The 17,678-nt window shown below is 43.4% G+C and overlaps 1 protein-coding gene across 2 annotated transcripts in view; it reads left to right on the top strand.

The window, feature by feature from the left end:
* TBX15 (T-box transcription factor 15) overlaps positions 1-17,678 on the top strand; it is a 94,465-nt gene that overhangs the window by 73,209 nt on the left and 3,578 nt on the right. For both annotated transcript variants that reach the window (XM_063148443.1, XM_063148442.1), the window contains exon 7: positions 5,082-5,179. In XM_063148443.1, coding sequence (XP_063004513.1) covers positions 5,082-5,179 — 98 coding nt within the window. The remainder of the gene's footprint in view (positions 1-5,081; positions 5,180-17,678) is intronic.

Raw genomic sequence — 17,678 nt, 5'->3', positions numbered from 1 at the left:
AAAACCCAGTTGTGATACTCTGCAACTTCCCACGTCCTTCCCACAGCTTCAGTCAACTGCAGTGCCTCAGACTGTGGCTGGAGAGGGTCCTGCTGAAAATGAAAATTTCTCCTTTGCAGTAGAAATAGGGTAATTTGAAGAAGGGCTATTTGTGAATCAGGCAAGTGAGTAGTACATGTTCAAGAGGTTTTATGTATAAGGACTTAAAAGAAAAGATAAAGGTGTGGCAGCAGCAAGAGACAGAGACAGAATTCTGAGGCATCTCCAGGACATCCTATTCCAGAGATATTGGATACTGAGTCAGAGCCATGGTTAGAGTTTGCCAGGAAATGATGGAGGAAAGAACTCCCAGGGAAAAAGCAGTGCGTGGTGGAAGATAAGGAACTCTTAAGCCACTTCTTTCCTAGGATGTTTCCTTTCTACTTTATGTTGAGACTCTTCCATTAAATGGAGATGGATATTTTTCCTCCACTTATTTATTGTTATTGTTTCACTGTTGTCTCATGATGCAGAAATTGTGGAGGTGATCATTGTTTTTAAAACTAGCTTTCATTTTGGATCTTTCACTTCATCTGCTTGCAGCCTGCCCCTTTATTTCCTGTGATCTCCCTTCATCAGTGCAAAAGGCTGCTAAAACTCTGCTGCTCTGGGGATGCCCCATCATGGCGTCACTGACTGTATCCATATGGGGGAGCAGACTTTTCCCAAATCCTTTCTCGGATCTCTGTCACTTATTTTCATGAGTGTCTCTCTCCGGTCCTTACTGCCTCAGCCTTTGAGCTGGGAGAAGGAGCACTGAGGTGTTTCAGAGGGAAGGATGGAAACAGCTCGGCAGCTTGCTGATGTTAAGCAGCCTTTGAGCACTCAAACCATGTTAAGCAATGGGGTTCAGGAATCTAACCATGAGCCTTGTTGGATGGCAGAGGTAGCCTGTGATTGTCAGTCAGTCCTAGTTCATGTTTATTAGAGATTCTCTCTATCTGAGTTTTGGGCTTTCCTCACTTTTTGCAAAAGCACATAAAGTCTCTGTAAAAATGCAACATGAGAAGTTCCTGATGTTGAAAGAGAAGTTTCCTGGTGGTGAAAGGATACCCACATAATGTATGAATAAGGCAGGTTATTACTTGGTTGCTTTCCTGGACTTCAAGAGATTGAGAAACCAGTTTTTGACATATGGAGATCAGCTAGCCAAATGTTTGGGTAGTGAGGGTGCAGGTTTAATGCCACAGAGGTTATTTTTAGAGACTGGGTAAAGTTCATCTGACAGTGGGATGCTTGCAGCAGCTCCTTATCCAGGAGGAAGCCAGAAGGGGAAACAGTCAGGAAACTCAACAGGGTGATGGAAGAAAAAGACCCTAGGCTGAAGGAAAAGCCAGCACTTTCCTTTCAGATGTGGGCAGCTGAGGTGAATAAAAGTTGTTTGTTTGGAAATACTCTTTGAGCTTTGTCTAGGATAAGAGAGCCAGGAGGACACTTGGAGCCAATAGTTTGGCTTCCCCAGCAAACAATGAAGTGATGGCCTGAATCCTGTGTGCAGTGGAATGGCAAGATCAGCCATATGGGATGGATTATGGAGGTGCACAGATAGCTCGTTTCATTTTTCAGACAATGGAACGGTTTCATTTATTGCCTATTATTAAAACTTTATAGCACTAAAAATAAAAGAATGAATGAAAAAGAGAGAGCAAATTTTGGATACCTTTTAAAGCACTGACCTTATTAAAAAAATGCTGGCAGTGAGACCTCTTCTGATACTTTTTTTTTTTTACTTCCTTCAAAAAGATGGTGTGAGAGGGAAGGGTTTATGGCCTGATAGATATTTTGAAGTTAATTTTTCAGTGCAGTTCTTTGGAAGAGAAAGTAGATGCCACATGGATAATGTTCAGCACACTTGGTATCAGCAACCCTCAGCAAAGGCCCTCCAAATTTCCTGACATTTCAGAAACACTGAAAACAATTATTTTTTGTCAACATTTATTATTGTCCCAAAATGTCTCTTCATTGGCCAGGTGGGGATCCTTTTCCTTGTTAGGGGGTGGAACACACACACAGAATGGCACTCCAGTATTTCTGCTGACTGTGGGAGCACACCAATGTCATGAACTGCTACAGGAGAGGCAGTTATTAGAGTTGACGGGGATTAAACTTCATGATTCCCATCTCATCCCCTCAACATTTTCCTTCAAAAATAGGAATTCATTGCAGACAGAAGAAAGGCTGGGGCTAGGGCTGTAAAATCAGTACACAAAGGTGGTGTGCCTTCTCACCAAGAGCTGTTTTTAGCATGAATTAATGTTTTTACCTCTGCAATACTCCATTCATAATGTGGTAGGTGCCTAGCAGGTTAGCACATGAAGCTGCTGTCTCATGGCTCTTGTCTGACAACTGGAAGGATGTGAAAATTCAGTAAGGATGTCTTCTGCTTAGAAGCTGTTTCAAAAGCACCCACAACAGTTTTTCTGCATGAAGAAAAAGAGCCCCAAAACCCAGAAACCAAAGATAAAAAAAAAAAAAAAAGAAACCCACAAACTAATGGGAAAAAAGGTTGGTCTAGTATATAGAGGCTTAAATTTGTGCGTAGGAGAAGTGGACGTAAGTTTGATCTCTGTCACCCACATGCTCAGAGAGGATATTTTATACACATGTTCAACATATGCAAACTTGTGGGGAGTAAAGGACTCACATTTGGGGCAGGAAGAGCCAGCTGTGGAGTTTGACATTCATTTTTCAGGTACCAGTGACACCACGCTGCCCTCAGCTTTGCAGGGCAAGGCCACACTGCTGCTGCCAGCAGTCACGGTGTGGAAGGGGAAGGGTGGCAGGAGCTGTGTTCACAGCAAGGGGGATGTTGTAGAACTGCTCCCCTGGAGCAGGAGGAGGTAGGTCCCTGTTGATGTTGGCATCTTTCCTTCCTCTGACATGCAGGGCAGGAATAGAGCAGCTTTACAAGCTGCACTGACACTCTCAGTGCTGCCATTTATCCCCTATCAGCTCACAGACACACTCAAGTCCAACCCTTGGAAGCAATATATTATCCCCAATTTACTGTTTTATTTCTTCTTTTTATTAAGTCTTGGCTATTCTCTTTTTTTTTCCTTTTCTTTTAGAAGCAGAAATTATATGGTGCCAGTGAGAATTGTATTGATATAGGGGAAAGTGTTAGATGGAGAACTAGAAACCTTGAATTGTGAGTCAGTTGATGAGCTGATAATGATGTAGGGAGAGGCAAGGGTAATAGATTTAATCTACTTTTAGTGCCTCCATGAGCCACCTCCTATTAGGGACAGGATTTCACTGAAGTGAGATGTGAGACCAGAGCTAGAGTGCAGTGCTGGTGCAAAGTGGGGTTGTGTACCTGGGGACCTAAGGACTGAGCCAGACTGTGTGTCACTGCTCTCAGTGGGTTGGCCTCCCTGCTTCCCCACACGATCCTGTGGCAGACACAGAGCAGCTGGAGTAGCACAGCTGGAACTTTCAGTCTGCATTTCTGCTACATTACGTGGTTCTAATCATCAAGGCAGGTCCTTTCAACAACAGGTCTGGCTGCACTGCAATTTGCTCAGGGCATTTTATGCCCCCTGGATATACAGTACCAGAAAGTCTTCCCTCAGTGTTTGGGCTGGGGATCATTTCTTGAGGCTGCAAAAAAGGCACTGTTCTCTTCCTGGCTGTGTGTGTTGAGAAGCAGATGGAGTCTGAACATGTGTGACTTTCACACACAGGGAGCAGAGGAAATCCTGGGGGTGGTAGTGGTAGTCAAAGGGCAGCTCCTGCACACAAGCACAGCTTAGCTGATGGGCTCAAATTCTGCCCTGCCTTGTTGCATCTGAGCTCCATGAGCTGGCAGAGGCCACTGTATTAACCAAATAGTTTTGTTGTAATGTGCTCAGCGCTAGTGTGAGACTGCTATGCAGAGATGTCTTCTGTTTCTACTTCTAACAGCTTAGCAGCTAATAAACACCATGCAACAACCTCTCTTCTAAACCTCCTCTTAAAATACAGAGTTTGGTTTGCCAACTCCAGTGTATTTAAAGCATCCAAGCTTCCGGGGAGACTTTGGAAAGTTAACTGAGTGAGTGGAGGCATGTGCAGAAAGACATTTTCAGAAGGAAAAGGCAGCTCCAGTGTCAGCTCAGCATCTGATGAGCAGCTCTGGGGATGTTGTGCCTTTTGCATTGAAAGGGGATATGTTCTCGCATTTGATGAAGAATCTCTCCTGGTATTCAGTCAGTGCAAGGGCTGTAACCTACTGTGGGAAAACAGGCTGGGGAAGGTGAGGAATGGGGAACAGAGCAGTGTACAGCTTCCACTGAGGAGACCTTTTCCTGGGAAGAAACTCCAGTTGGTTTGATAACACACCTCTGTCCTCACCGAGCCTGTGGCACTAAGAGACTTCCATCAGAGCCAGGAGTTTGTGGTGACAACAAGAAAAAATCTGAGACCCTAGCCTTTCAAGAAGAAAAATTCTCAATCCGTTTTTGGCTTCTTCTCTTTGATAAGTGTTTTTGGTAAGTTAGGGATCCAAAGCAGCAATATCACTGGCCTTTTAGAAAGAGCATCTTACACATTTCTGGTCGAAGTTCAAAACCAAGAAGATTCCCTTTTTGATGGCTTCTCATAGCACTTGGAACAGTGTCCAGAACTGTGAAGTGGCGGGGAAAGGCAATTCGCAAAATGTCTCTGATTAAATATTCTGAATCCCAGGCTTTCTTTATTTGCATGACAGCTTACATCCAAAATTGTGGAGGGCCGCTCAATGATAAATTGAATACGCCTTAAGGAGCTGACAGTTGTGTGTCCTCTGGAAAGCAGACAGAAGGCTTGAGATTCTTGCTAGAAAGGAAAAAGGCATTTAGAGACCGCTAGGAACTTTTGAAATCCTGGGCTGGGGAAATTTCATTTTACTCTCGTGGCCAGCACCTGTGCGGGAAGACTCACTTGAGGAATTCACAGATGCCAAGGTGACTTTTCAGTGGCTGCTGGCAGCCTGCCAAGCAAGGTCAGAGCCTTCTTTCCTCAGCGTCTGTATCCCCAGCTGGTTGACATTTTTATTTACTCCTTATTTTCTTTCCTTTGCACAGGACGGGGCTGGAGGCCATCATGGAGACCTACGCCTTTTGGAGGCCCCCCGTGCGCACTCTCACCTTTGAAGATTTCACTACCATGCAGAAGCAGCAAGGTGAGTGAACAAAGAGATGGCAAGAAAGATTGTTCTTTCTCCTGTAGAAAGAGTAGGAGAAGAGGGCATAAAAGCAGCAATGCACACACTTTGCTGTGTGTCCAGCAAGTAGAATGGGGATGTCACACATTGTTGAGCTCTTGGCTGAAGTGAGAGGACACAGAGCAGAAAGAGGGATGGAAACAGTGGACAGGCCATGTCTTTTGATGTGCAATGGAATCGCTTGGGTTCCCTGGTCTCCCTAGAGCTAGAGTACTAAGAGCTAGAAGGAGGAGCAGGAAGGATTGTAGAGTTGGGCAAATCAGCCCAAGTACACAGCATGAGTTAAATGTGAAGAGAACACAGAAAGATGGAGGAAATGCTCAGCTGTGTCAGACACTGTTCTCCATTTACAGTTTACATTTGCTATTTGTATGCAAACACAAGGGGAAGTAGTGGGGTGGGGGTGGGATTTGCCCTCTGGAAGTTTGAGGAGACCAAGAGTATGTCTCCCTTTGAGGTCATGCTACCCTGATTTCAAAACACAGTGGCCTTGCTGGAGACACTTTCTGCTAGTAAGAATCTGGGAGGAATTATTGGATAGGCCAAGTGTTCATGCTGTGTCTTTTCATAGCTTCTGCCCTTTACATATCTCATTAGTTAAGTAGGGCTTTCATCTCTGGTTTCAGGCCACGTTGCTATTTTGCTTTTTGCAGAGGTAGATCTTTCCCATTCACTTTAGTGCAGCTATTTCTAGTTAAAAACAGTGATCCCTGAGAAAGAGTTATCAAGGCAGCAGCCTGATACTTTTTTTTATTACAATGTACATGCAAGAAAAGAGACAATTCAAAATGGTGTTCAAATGTGCACCAGCAAAGGTAAGCAATCAACACCAAATGCCTGCCCTGTGTAGCAGATCTCCAGCCTCTCACATTCAAGCTTGACATCACCCCCAAAACTTCCCTCCAGACCTTGAATCCACCTAGGGATGGATGGCGTGTTCTCCTCGAGATGCAGGGAAGCAGCGATGGCTGTTGGTGTTGCCCATCACCGAGGCAGAATCAGAATCAGAATCAGTGTTTGGCTGAGGAATCTCTTCTTGCTTGTTGACTGTCCCCCATGCCAGTTCCACAGGCAACACCCCAGGGCCCACATCACCTGCTAAATAATTTTTCTGATGGCACAGCAGAGAAGTAGGACAGAGCACACTCCAGCCAGCTCTGTTAGACTCCCCGTGCATGGTCTTCACCTGACCACCCATCTCCTCTTGAATAGCACACCATGGGGCAGGAGGGACTTTGCACAAGCTCAGGGGCTTGTGTCGAGGAGCACTTGTGGTGGGGCACGTGGTCAGAGATGGGTTAAAGCAAGGGTTTAGAAATGTTTTCATCACCCACCTAAATAGAAACATAACAGTCTCTCCTCCTGGTCACAGTCACTGAAGCAGCCTCTCTCCAATGTCTCACCCCCTATCCGGGCTCGCCTGCCTCCCTCCCCTCAGTTATCAGATAACATCCTAGTGCCAGGTCCAGCTACTGCTTACGTGGTAAGGTAATATTAGGAAAGGAAAATATTTAATGTATTTTTAGCTTGTTATAATATAGTTTGGCAGCTGAAAAGCCAGAAAGCAAGCCAGTACCCTGTAACCAGCAGGCCCTGTGCACCACCACCACTGCACCAGAGACAATAAAGCCTAGGGCAGCCCTTAACTCAAGCTGTGTTCGCAGGTTGATCTCAAAACCTAACAACTCATTACAAAAGGGTTTTTGAGCTCTGCATTTAGCCATGTGAAATAATAAATCAGAAATATTCCAGCCCTCACAGTGCTCATCTCTCTGGTAACTGCTGTAACAAGCTGACCCCTGGTCTCAAAAATAGGTGCAAAGCTAAGGTACAAACATGCTCTATTTTAATTTCTGGCTGCTGGGACAGCCCCCTAAGGCAAGGACAAACATGCTGGTATGGAGTCCTTGGAATTGCTGACAGAAAGAGCAAAAACTGCTGAGGTGGCTTTAAGCCACATGTGATTCCTCCCTCCAAATGTAAGACAACCAGGATATATCATGCTCACACCTCTTCATCTCCTTGTTTTCAATCACACGAGCTGGGTGACAGGTGAGTAAATCACTGCTGTTTAGGAGCTGACATCAGCATAAGCCATTGAACCTCTGATCCTCTGAGACTTTACGTTGATGTGACTTGCCCCAGAGTTTCCTCCTCTCCCTCATCTGGAGCTTCAGTGCTCTGAGCTGCATGGTGTCATCTCATACCCTTATACATTTATGAATTAGGAACTTTAGGTTTTTTTTTTTTGTTTTTTTTTTTAACTGATATTTTAGTTCCAGATCCCGCTGGTTTCATCAAAGCTGGGTGGATATCTGACATTTCTGAATAAACATTTGAGGAAATGCAAGCTTTCCTTTTATCCCCTGAAATGTTTGTTGGGAAATTGCATGGGGGCTACAGGAAAGTTTTGAGAGTAGAGGTGTGCACTGCAGCTAAAGAGCAGTGAGTTCTTACTGCAGAGAGACAAGATGAGGACAGCAAGAGCGGCCACATGCCTAGACTGATGAGGAGCAAGCCATAGTTATCCAGCCTGTGAGGAGAGAGAGAATAGATAAAAGTACTAAAATAAGAAGCTGTCTGTGGTGATAGGAAAAAATACAGCAGGTTCTAGTTACATGAAGTTTAAGGATGTGCTGTAACAGTTTCTCTGTAGGAACTGTGGAATTCAGTTTTGATTTTCCAGAGACGGATACATCCTACTGTAATAGGAAAAATTACACTCTCTGGGGCAAAAATTTGGGGCATCAGTGGCATAAATATGGTATCTTCCTTGCTTTCAAGCTAAATTCTTCTGTGCTACCTGAATTTTCCAAGATAGTTTTGCCTAACAAATCAACTGAATTATTTGGCCAGGTTAGAGATTTGACTGATAAAAATAACTGTATAAATGTGATTTTTTTTGGAGAGCATTTAATTTACTGCCACATGTGCCAGTTTCAAAAAGCTAGTGTGTATTCTGAAATGAGGAGCTGACTGATCTCCAAGCTGAGGACAACTACAAATATGCCCTCCTCTAAGGACAAACCCAGTATTACTCTGCAGAGTCTGGTTCCAGCACTAATTTATCAAGAGCTAAATGAATTAGTGCAGTTCCTAAGAGGTACAAACCCCAAAAATGCTGCAAAATGGTCGGTAGTGATGGGGACAGAGGTAGCAAGGGCAGTAGAGATTGCTTGGTAAGCTGCAAGCATGCAAACATGCGTCATTTAAGAGACTTCAAGTTTTCTGATCTAACTAAATGTTTATCCCTTTTTGTGGGGTGTTAAAGAGCTAAGGACAAATTTCCCCTCATCCACCTTCTTCATACATTTAGTTGTTTCACAGGTTTTTATCTCCCCCTTCTGTGCCTCTCAAAGTGAATAGAACCAATTGTTTAATTTATCTTTTAGTGGGAACTTTTCCAGATTCTTAATAGTTTCTTCAAATACAAGTCCGCACAGAGTATTCCAGACACATCTATGTGATACAATTATCTAAAGATACTACAATTTTTTCCACATTATCCTTTCTGCCATTTGACCTACATCCTAGTGCTTTGCTCATTTGTTTGGCCCAAGCTTTATGCGGAGCAAGGGACGCACCAAAATCGATACTTGGTGTGCTGGATGCAGCTGTTTCATGCAGGGATTGAATAACTTTCTAATCTGCACAATGATGGGTTTCAGCTGCCAGGCAAACTGGAGGGTTTGATGTCGCCCCCAGTTGCAGATGCCTGGTGCAGCTGAATCCCGTGGTCCATGAGCTTTAGTTGCACGTGTTGCACTGAAGGGCAGCACATCAGCAAGTCCTGGCAGGTCTGTGACCTGAGTGGTCACCATGTTGTCCTACCAAGGGAAAGAACATGCTGCTACTCTTAGTGAAATCCCCTGGCTTGAGAACAAAACCTCTCTTTTGGAGCGCGTAATCCCAAAGTATCCGCAGCTTCGCAAGAGTGAGCACCATGCTGGACACAATCACAGCAGAGCTGCAGCCAGCTTTGAAGGAAAAAAGTCTCCCCTGAGAAAAACATTTGCACGAAATGCTCCAAAAACAGCAATCCAGGAGCAGCTGACCTTCTGGGGAATGGTATCACCCACACTGCAGTCTACTTACTGCTGGTGAGAAAGGGGGCTTGGTGTTATTGAATGCACATGGCAGTGAGACGTGCGGAAAGCCAAGAATCTATTAAAGCCTTTAATTGGAATATATTTTCAAAATTTAGATTGAACCTCATCCAGATTCTCATTATTAAAAATTTGTGGCTCGGATTCTTGATTTTAAAAGGGAACATAAAAAAGAAAAAAAAAAAAAGAGGGAGAGAAAAAAGAAAATCAGAGTTCCAGTAACTCTGCATTATGTCACTAAGAGTAAAAAGAGATATTGCTGGCTCACTTGTGCTATCCAGTTTCCCACAGGATATTGTGATGAGCAGATCACTATCAGTGACTAAGTTTTGTGAGGACATAGAGACTAAAAAGGCAATATTAGAAGAGTGATGAGTATCTAATCCTTCCTACAAAAGCCAATGACTTATCAAGAATTAAATCAAAGGTACCCTGGCAGCTGGTAGGAAGAAGTACCTCCTAAGCAGAACTTCAGGACCAGTGTGACAGTCACATGATGACTAGGCTTGCAGCACATAAAAATTCACTTTGTCATTTAATTATTGTTTTGATGCATGAATAACAAATACAAAAGAGTCAAACATCTTAAACATGACTGGGCTGCTCTCAGGGCAGCTTTCCTTCCAAATGGGCTCTTTTCTTGAATAAGTGCTTTTTCCAGGGATCCAACAAAGGGTAGATGCAGTAGATTAAACCCCTTCTGCATCAGCTTGAGCATCTGCATTGATCTTGGACTGGAGGCAGAGAGTAGAGAGCACACCTCCTACAGGGTCTGCAAAATTGGCATTAATGGCTCTTGAGATCAGCGTTGGCAATCATCTACAAGGGTGTTGTAGGGAAAAAGGGCCGTGTTCCTTGGTGGTGAGACAGCTGGTGCTATCTCTAAAGCAGCATGCATGTACAAACTGATCGAGTACAGGTCCCACTGTCCCCTTCTGAGAGGGGAATATCTTAACCCTGCAGTCTTGTGTCAACAAGGATAGGCACAAAAGGCTCCCTCTCCTCGGTGTGGAAGAGATTCAAAGGCCTCATTTAGTGCTGGAAAGGAGCAATGTTTTCTTGTAGTAACGATGTTTCCAGACAGACCCTAAGTCTGCACAGGCTATCAGCAGATGTGAGACAGATACCCCGAGCTGAGTTGTTGCTGCTTTTCCAGCTTCTCTGTCTGTAAACATTGCCCTTTCTGGACAGGCATCACCTCTCTCTTGCCAAAGTTTGTCTGTACTGCCTGTAACTTATTCAGTATAATACTCTTCCCCATAGGGGTGGTGCTCAGAGAGCTGCCCTGATTGCACCCATATGAAAACAAAATCCTGAATACACAAATGTGTACTGGTGTCAAGACTGAGCCCTCCAGAACTTCATCTGAAGGCATCACAGGGGCCTGGAGAAAGAAAGAAGTGTTTAACTGTTAAGATCCTTTTGGCTTTATCTGAGATCCTAGACCCCAAAAATAGCGTCTCCCAAAAGAGTGGAGCTCTTATGCCAAGGGAGGTTAAACCACCTACAAATTCATCTGATGGGCCCCTTGCTTCCCAAAGGTAGCCTTCAGTTCTGTCAGCAACGCCACCAGGATAATCTGGATTCTGCTTCCCTTTCAAAATCAATTGTAAACAGTCTAGGCTATTGGCAGAGGTCAGATAGCTGGGTGTGGACTCAATTATCTGCTTGATTCTTTTGACCTTGAAGAGGAGATTGGAAACAGAGCATTTGTTGCCAGAGTCATTGGGATCAAGCGCTGGTTTCTGCTACATACTTCCAATGGCTTGTAGATTGCCTCATTCAAACAAAGCACCAGGGAAAACACTGTTCCAGTTTCTTCTAGGTTGAGCTGCAGACAGTTTTCTTTTCGAGAAGGAACATTTTTGGTGCTTCACTGGAAGCACCAAAAAACGCCCTCCCAGATGTGATGCAGGAAGCTGGAAGTCAAAGCCTGTGCCACTTCCCGATGACCTGAAAGGAGCCTGAAGTGCTCTGTTACTCCAGAAAATTGTTTGCCCTGAGTTCCAGTGGCTGAAGCCTAGCTCTCTGTTATCTGGTGAATGGTGATCAGATTTTACATGAATGACTAGAGGTGGGCGATGATACTTTGAAGATTTGAATGGTTTCCTAAGAGTAGAACATAATTATCTTATTAATAAAAAATTACATGTTCCTTGAACTCGACACAGTACTTCAATATTTATCCTCACCTGTCTTGGTGCTCTGGATATGGATGGGAATGAAAATCACATCCCCTGAATCATACTCTTTGTCCACATTAGAAAAGAAGGTTGGTTTTTACCATTAGATCTTGAAAATATTTCTTCTTGGAGGATGACTGAGGCAAGTTAGAAATAAAACTTTCTGACTGCTCAGACTGCCTAGAAGAAATTTTTAAGACGTAAGGGGAAGTAAAGTATTATTCTGAATTGTTCTAGATCTACCATTAATTCCAATGATTCTTGTAACTTGAGGCAAACTTATTTAAAAAGTCCTTCTCTATAATTTGCTAACCTTAACCAAAATTTCCTCTCGTTCCTCACTTTTGTGCCATACAGTACATACTTTCCCCCTTAAATCTATTGCTGTAATTATCTTCTTTTTTTTATGTGCTCTGTGAGCTGTATCGCAAAGAACTACAAAGCACTCTTTATGTTTCCTCTACAACCCAGCAACTTGGCATGCAATAGGAATTGAGTCTCATTTGGGCCTTTTAAAGATTTTACCAGCGGATTCATAATTTGATAATTGGCCAAGGGCTCTAGAGAGAAAAAAGGCAGCTACACTCTGTGAAGACAGAAATGGCTCCCATTCCCATGAAAGTGGGAAGTTTTCATTCCTAAAAATAGAGAAGAAGTAAAGAGAGAGTCCAGCATGTCACAGACCAGGTGGCCCTGCCCTTTCTTGGTGAGAAGACAAGGAACAGGCATCAAAGCCATTTAGTTTTCCAAGGTGGTGAAGAGGGAACTCAGAGGGGTAATAATGGTGATGAAGAATCTTTCAGTCCTTCTGGAGGTTTTAGGTTTGAATTTTGGAGAGCTAGGATTGGGAGCAGAGACCTTGGGCTGCCAGTTATACTTGCAAGGAAAAAGTTGCCATGATAGGTAAGAGCAGGAGTGACACCTGATATTGTGGCATTTAGATGTCTGAAGGCATCAAGCAGGACTGAGGCATGTGCTGCTTGAAGCAGAAATGGATCCAGGTTTGTGCTACGCCCAGCTCCAAAAGGACATGAGATCAGATAGTTACAGTGGCACACTCTGGCCTCATAATCTATCTGTCAGACTGCCTGGCAATCTGCACAAACCCTCCCTCCTGACCTCATTACTCCCTCAGATTCCCATCCTTGGGCAATGAAAAAAAAATCATTTTTATTCTGCTACTAAAGGTGAAATGGCTTGGAGGCTGGAGAGTAAATTTCATATGCCAAACTTAGTGTGCCTGTGTGTGGAAGTGCACAGAATGATAGTAGGATTTACCTTTTTGTGCAAATTTGTTTTCCTGCATACATGCCATTACATTTATTTACTGTTGTGTCTGAGGATAGGACACTGCAATACACTGGTAAGAGCTGCTCTTTCCTGTTCTTTAGAAAAACCCTGTATATATGTATCCAAGACTGTAGAGTCCTCACAAAAACCAGACCTTTTAGAAACGACTTGGAGTACATCTGCATGGGCAGGCTCCTCTGTGCTCCTTGCTGGCCAGACACATGCCAGCTCCTGGCCAGTTCCATTTGGAAAGCTGGAGAGTTGCATTAGCATGGCTCTGTGCCCAAGTGAACATAAACTACCTCTCAGGAGGGCTTATTTGCCCAAGTTAAGTGCCAGGAGGAGAGTTGTGAGCCAGGTGAATGACTAGCGGCCACAGTCCCCTTTTTCTGCACCCTCAGGTGCTTGGACACATGCCTATCATATGATGAAGATGCCAACATCTTGGGCAAGTGTCAGAAGAGGGTCTGTGGTTCTTCCAGGTGAGGTTGTGGAGCTATCAATCCAAGCATCAGGTCCTGTTCACATATGGAGGTGGAAGGAGATGGCTGGCTGAGGCTGTGGGCTGGACACTGTCCTGTGGGCTCAGCACAGCCTGCAGGCCGTGGGCTGACCAAGCTGACCCTGTGGTTCATGTCTGGCCACAAGTTAAACCAGATTGTAGGCAGGAGTGGGCTAAGCTCTTGCAGTCAAAGAATAACTTTGTGCTGCCTGACCTGTCAAAACATAAAATCTTAATGTAAACCACCTTGCTGCTCCCATCCTTGTCAGAAAGTAAAGCACAAACTCTGAGGACATGCAGTCACATCTGTTTGCAATGTGACAGTGAATACCAGGTCACCCCTGTGTGAGACCAGCCATGCTGAGAGCTGCAGGCTGTGACCAAGTTGCCCAAACTTCTCTAAAGCTCTTGTCTGTCTGGTGAGACTCTGCCATTGCACAGAGTATGGCATTCCTGTCCAGGTATGTTGTGCTGATGGCAGCTCTGCACTGAGCAAGGACTTCAGGGACCAAGAGGTTTGTATGGAGGCACTGCAGGTGATGGTAGCATCCAATGCCTGGAAACATTAGCAAGGAAAATATGCTGCAGTGGAGGCCAAAGTTTGATTTATGTGTACCTTTCAGATAAAGGAGGTTGGGATAAGTTGAGGGTCGAGTGAATAATATGGTGTCATTCGTAAGAGAGATCCCAGAAAATTTTCCATGCACAATTGCCTCAGACTCCCTTGGCACTGATGCTCTCCCCACTATCTTGCTGTTGCCAGAAAGCTCCTTTGGCAAATGCTGGCTGCTGGCAGATGCATTTTCCATCTACACTGCAGCATTAGAAGTTCTCTACGTGACCTGCCTTCTGTGGAAGAGGTCCCTGTAGCATTTCAGATGCCCTGGCATGCTGAATGTTTCCAGAATATTCCAACCCCTCATTTTAAGGCACATCATACCTTATGGACTGTGTATGCTTGGGCTGCAGTTTGCCCTGAAATTGTCCTCAACACAAGCTCAGTCTAGGTAAAAGCAAAAGCAAGGTTTATTTGGGACATACAGGAAGACAGCACCATTACTGTGACCTAGATGAACACATGTGACAGGAAGGAAATGCCAGTCATAAGCTATTTGAGATGACATTTTAATGGCACCTCTTGTTGATACCCAAAGGAAAAGCTGTAATTTCTTCCCTAAGCCTTGTGGACATGTACCTGACACTGGTGCAGACAGCATTTATATTTGGTGTCATAAGAGTGACAAGAAGCGGAAAGTTTGCCTTTACATCCCATCCTTTCCACATGGTCTTCCTGTCTTCCACCATGATTTCATTCTTCTTTTTCCCTACTTTTCGGTCCCAGTTCGCAAATTTTGACTTCTCTTGCACTTGATCATTCTCCAGTTCCCCTCATTGAAAATGCTTCTGTCCTTTTGATAAGGTCAATTTAGTTATCACTTGTATGCCCAGAGATGACAGCATTGCTTGGCTAAACCCTGGGCAGAATAGCAGGACACTGTGAGGACAGAAACTTTCCCCTGCTGTGTGGGGCAGGGTTCACATACAAAGGAGGGGCCTTTGAAATTCTGAGCCTTCTCTGTTATACAAATGTGGCTCAGTAACAGCGCATATGTGGAACCAATGCCTGCAGAGCCAAAAAATTATCTTCTAGGGGCTGCTCAAAATAGTAATTAATCACTCTGGAGTCATGGTAAGTGTGGAGGTGAGAGATACTGTGACATTGCTAGTAAATACTTTTGGTGTTGGCAACTATTTCCAGGGGAAATGGTGGGTAGAGAAAAGGAACAGAGGGCAACTATCGAGGGATTCATTTTATTCTTGCTTAAATGTGGTTTCAGTTGACTTAAACCAGACCTAACATAGTTTTGTGTATCAGTTTAACTAGATTGGTTTCTATCCATGCCTTCCATTGAAATGACACACACATCTGTTTTTCCAAGACTGTGGTATGGTGTGGATACATTTACTGGGCTTGCTGCCATCTCTAGGGGTATTTGGCTGACTTTGTAACAACTACAGACCAAGTTATAACTTCACAAAAGTCCAGGTTGTGTATGGCCCACACTTGGTGCTGCCAGCAAAGGTGGCTAAGAAATGTCCCTCAGAGCAGAGTGGAGCTGTTCCCAAGAGAATGAGCTGAGACAGGCCTTGCTTTGTATTATTTCCTGTTCCACTTAAAGGTGTAAAGATTACTCTGCTTCTTGCTTCTGCATTATGCTCTGTTGCAGCCGAAGTGTGGCATGTCCTGTGCTTGTGGTTGGCATTGGCAGCAAAGCATTCCTGAAAGAGACTTGTCAGGTTTGGTACTTGCTCACATTGATGGATCTCTTACCTCCTCATAATTTTGAAGTTACAGAGAAAAAGAAAAATCTTTTTTACTCTGTTTCCTAACTGTTGTGTTGTTACTTCAGGGTTTTCCTGTTTGCCTGCAAATAGGGATTATTCCAAGTAGAATCACTCAATCCTTCTTTGGTGGTGATGTCCAAATGTGCAATGTGGAGGTGACTGAAATATGCAATTCTCAGTTTTGGAACTATTAAGAAACCATTGAAACTGCTAAGAAGCAAAACTTACTCTGTGTAGCCAAAGCCTCAGTTGTGGGTACAACTGGATTGTAGCTTCTCAGCAGATGAATAAAGTCTAATGACACCCAATGTAAATGCAAATTAGACAAGCAGATCTCTCTGTACCCTCATGTCACATTTTAAGGATCCTTATTCCAACAAGCAGGATGAAGGACTCACCTCTATATTCTTTCTAGATTGTCTTCTGAGTATCTTTGACAGCCATGTAAGTCACAGGCTGTAATATATCCTCTAGAGAAAGTGAGAGAGTGATATATCCATATCTGTGAACATGTTAAAAACTCAAGGCTTCTATTAATTCTATTAACTAGAATTAATAGAAAAAATGAAGAAAACATAAAGCTTTAAAGTTTCAAAACAAGGTTGGCAAAGTTAAGAACTTGCTTGTTAGGAAATTCTTGTAAGCAAACATATTTGGAAAATTCAGGAATAGGTAGGAATTCACAGTCTGAACCTGTGCTTTGTAACACTCGTTGTTCAGTTTAGTAAAGGAACTCACAGCTGGCTGTTTACAGTGGTAATTAATGACATCTCTCCCTGGTAACCGGTGTGTGCACTTTTCTCCTACTGAGTTGATAACGTTTAGCTCTGGGGCAAAGGAAGACTGAAATTAAGACATTGTATTTAATAATTTATTCTATATATTTTATTTCAAACATCATTAAATACTCATACATATATACATATGAATTTACACTTATTCTCCAGACACTATCAGCAAGGGGGTCACTTTCTGCAGTTTGTTCATGAAATAAATGGTGTAAAAAGTCAAAAGCGGGATTACTGTGGGCTAAATATATCTCATTTTGTGCTGTATTTGTTTTGTGATTGTTTGATCTCTATATTGTGGTCTTGGATAACTAGAAGATGGTACATGGATTCAGCTGTCTGCCTGTTCTCCCTGTTAGAGGTTGTGCTATTTACTGCAGGGCTAACAAAAAACTCAGTAGTCTGAGTCGTCTGTAGTTGTGTTCAATCTCGCCTTTTTCAGCAATTTCAGCTAAAACAGACTGGAGTGGAACTACTTGTGTAAAAGCCAACCTTCCCTTCTGCTGATCCTACTGCAGTATTGACAACCTGTGAAAGAGAGACAGAGACAAAGGCTGAAGGAGGTGTCATCTTTACTTACCACAGCCAAAATAGCCCAAGGTTGTCTGACAGAGACATTAAATGAACCAGGAAAGTGTAGCCTTTAAAATAAATTCTAAATTAGAAACTTACACAACAAGCCTTTGAACTCTGGAACTAAAATGCGTAAGCAAGTTTGAACATTTCTGTATTGTCAAGAAGAGAAAGCAGAGTCCATGGTGGCATTTGAAAATTCAGTTTCTGTCATTTACTTTAATGGAGACTTGATGCAATGCTTCTCTTTTATGCTTTGGAATGAATGACAAAAGGAGTCAGTGACTCAGCAATAACTGGTAAGCATTCCTCCCCATGGCTGGTAATGGGAAGACTGCTCTGACTTGGCAACACAGAAATTTGCCTTTCTGTTAGAGTTGCCTGGATCAACAGCCATCACTCCAGGATGTGCTTACCCAGTGCTGTTTTTCTTCTTTTTTCTGAATCTGGGTTAAAAAAAATTAAAATAATAAAAAAAAATTCACAAATATTATTACTGTCTCAAGGTTTTCACTCCCCATTCTATTTCACCCTAGATGTGTCAGAAAGAGTCAGATATAATCTCACTTTAATTTTCACCATCATATACTGACACAGAACACATCTTTCTAGTGCATCTCTTAACACCTAGCATCACCTATTCTCTTTTCATCAAGCAACACTGCATTA

The sequence above is a fragment of the Melospiza melodia genome, chromosome 2 (genome assembly GCF_035770615.1).
Source record: "Melospiza melodia melodia isolate bMelMel2 chromosome 2, bMelMel2.pri, whole genome shotgun sequence".
Classification (NCBI taxonomy): Eukaryota; Metazoa; Chordata; class Aves; order Passeriformes; family Passerellidae; genus Melospiza; species Melospiza melodia.
The sequence above is the reverse complement of the archived record's forward strand: the minus strand, read 5'-3'. Positions and strand labels throughout refer to the sequence as shown.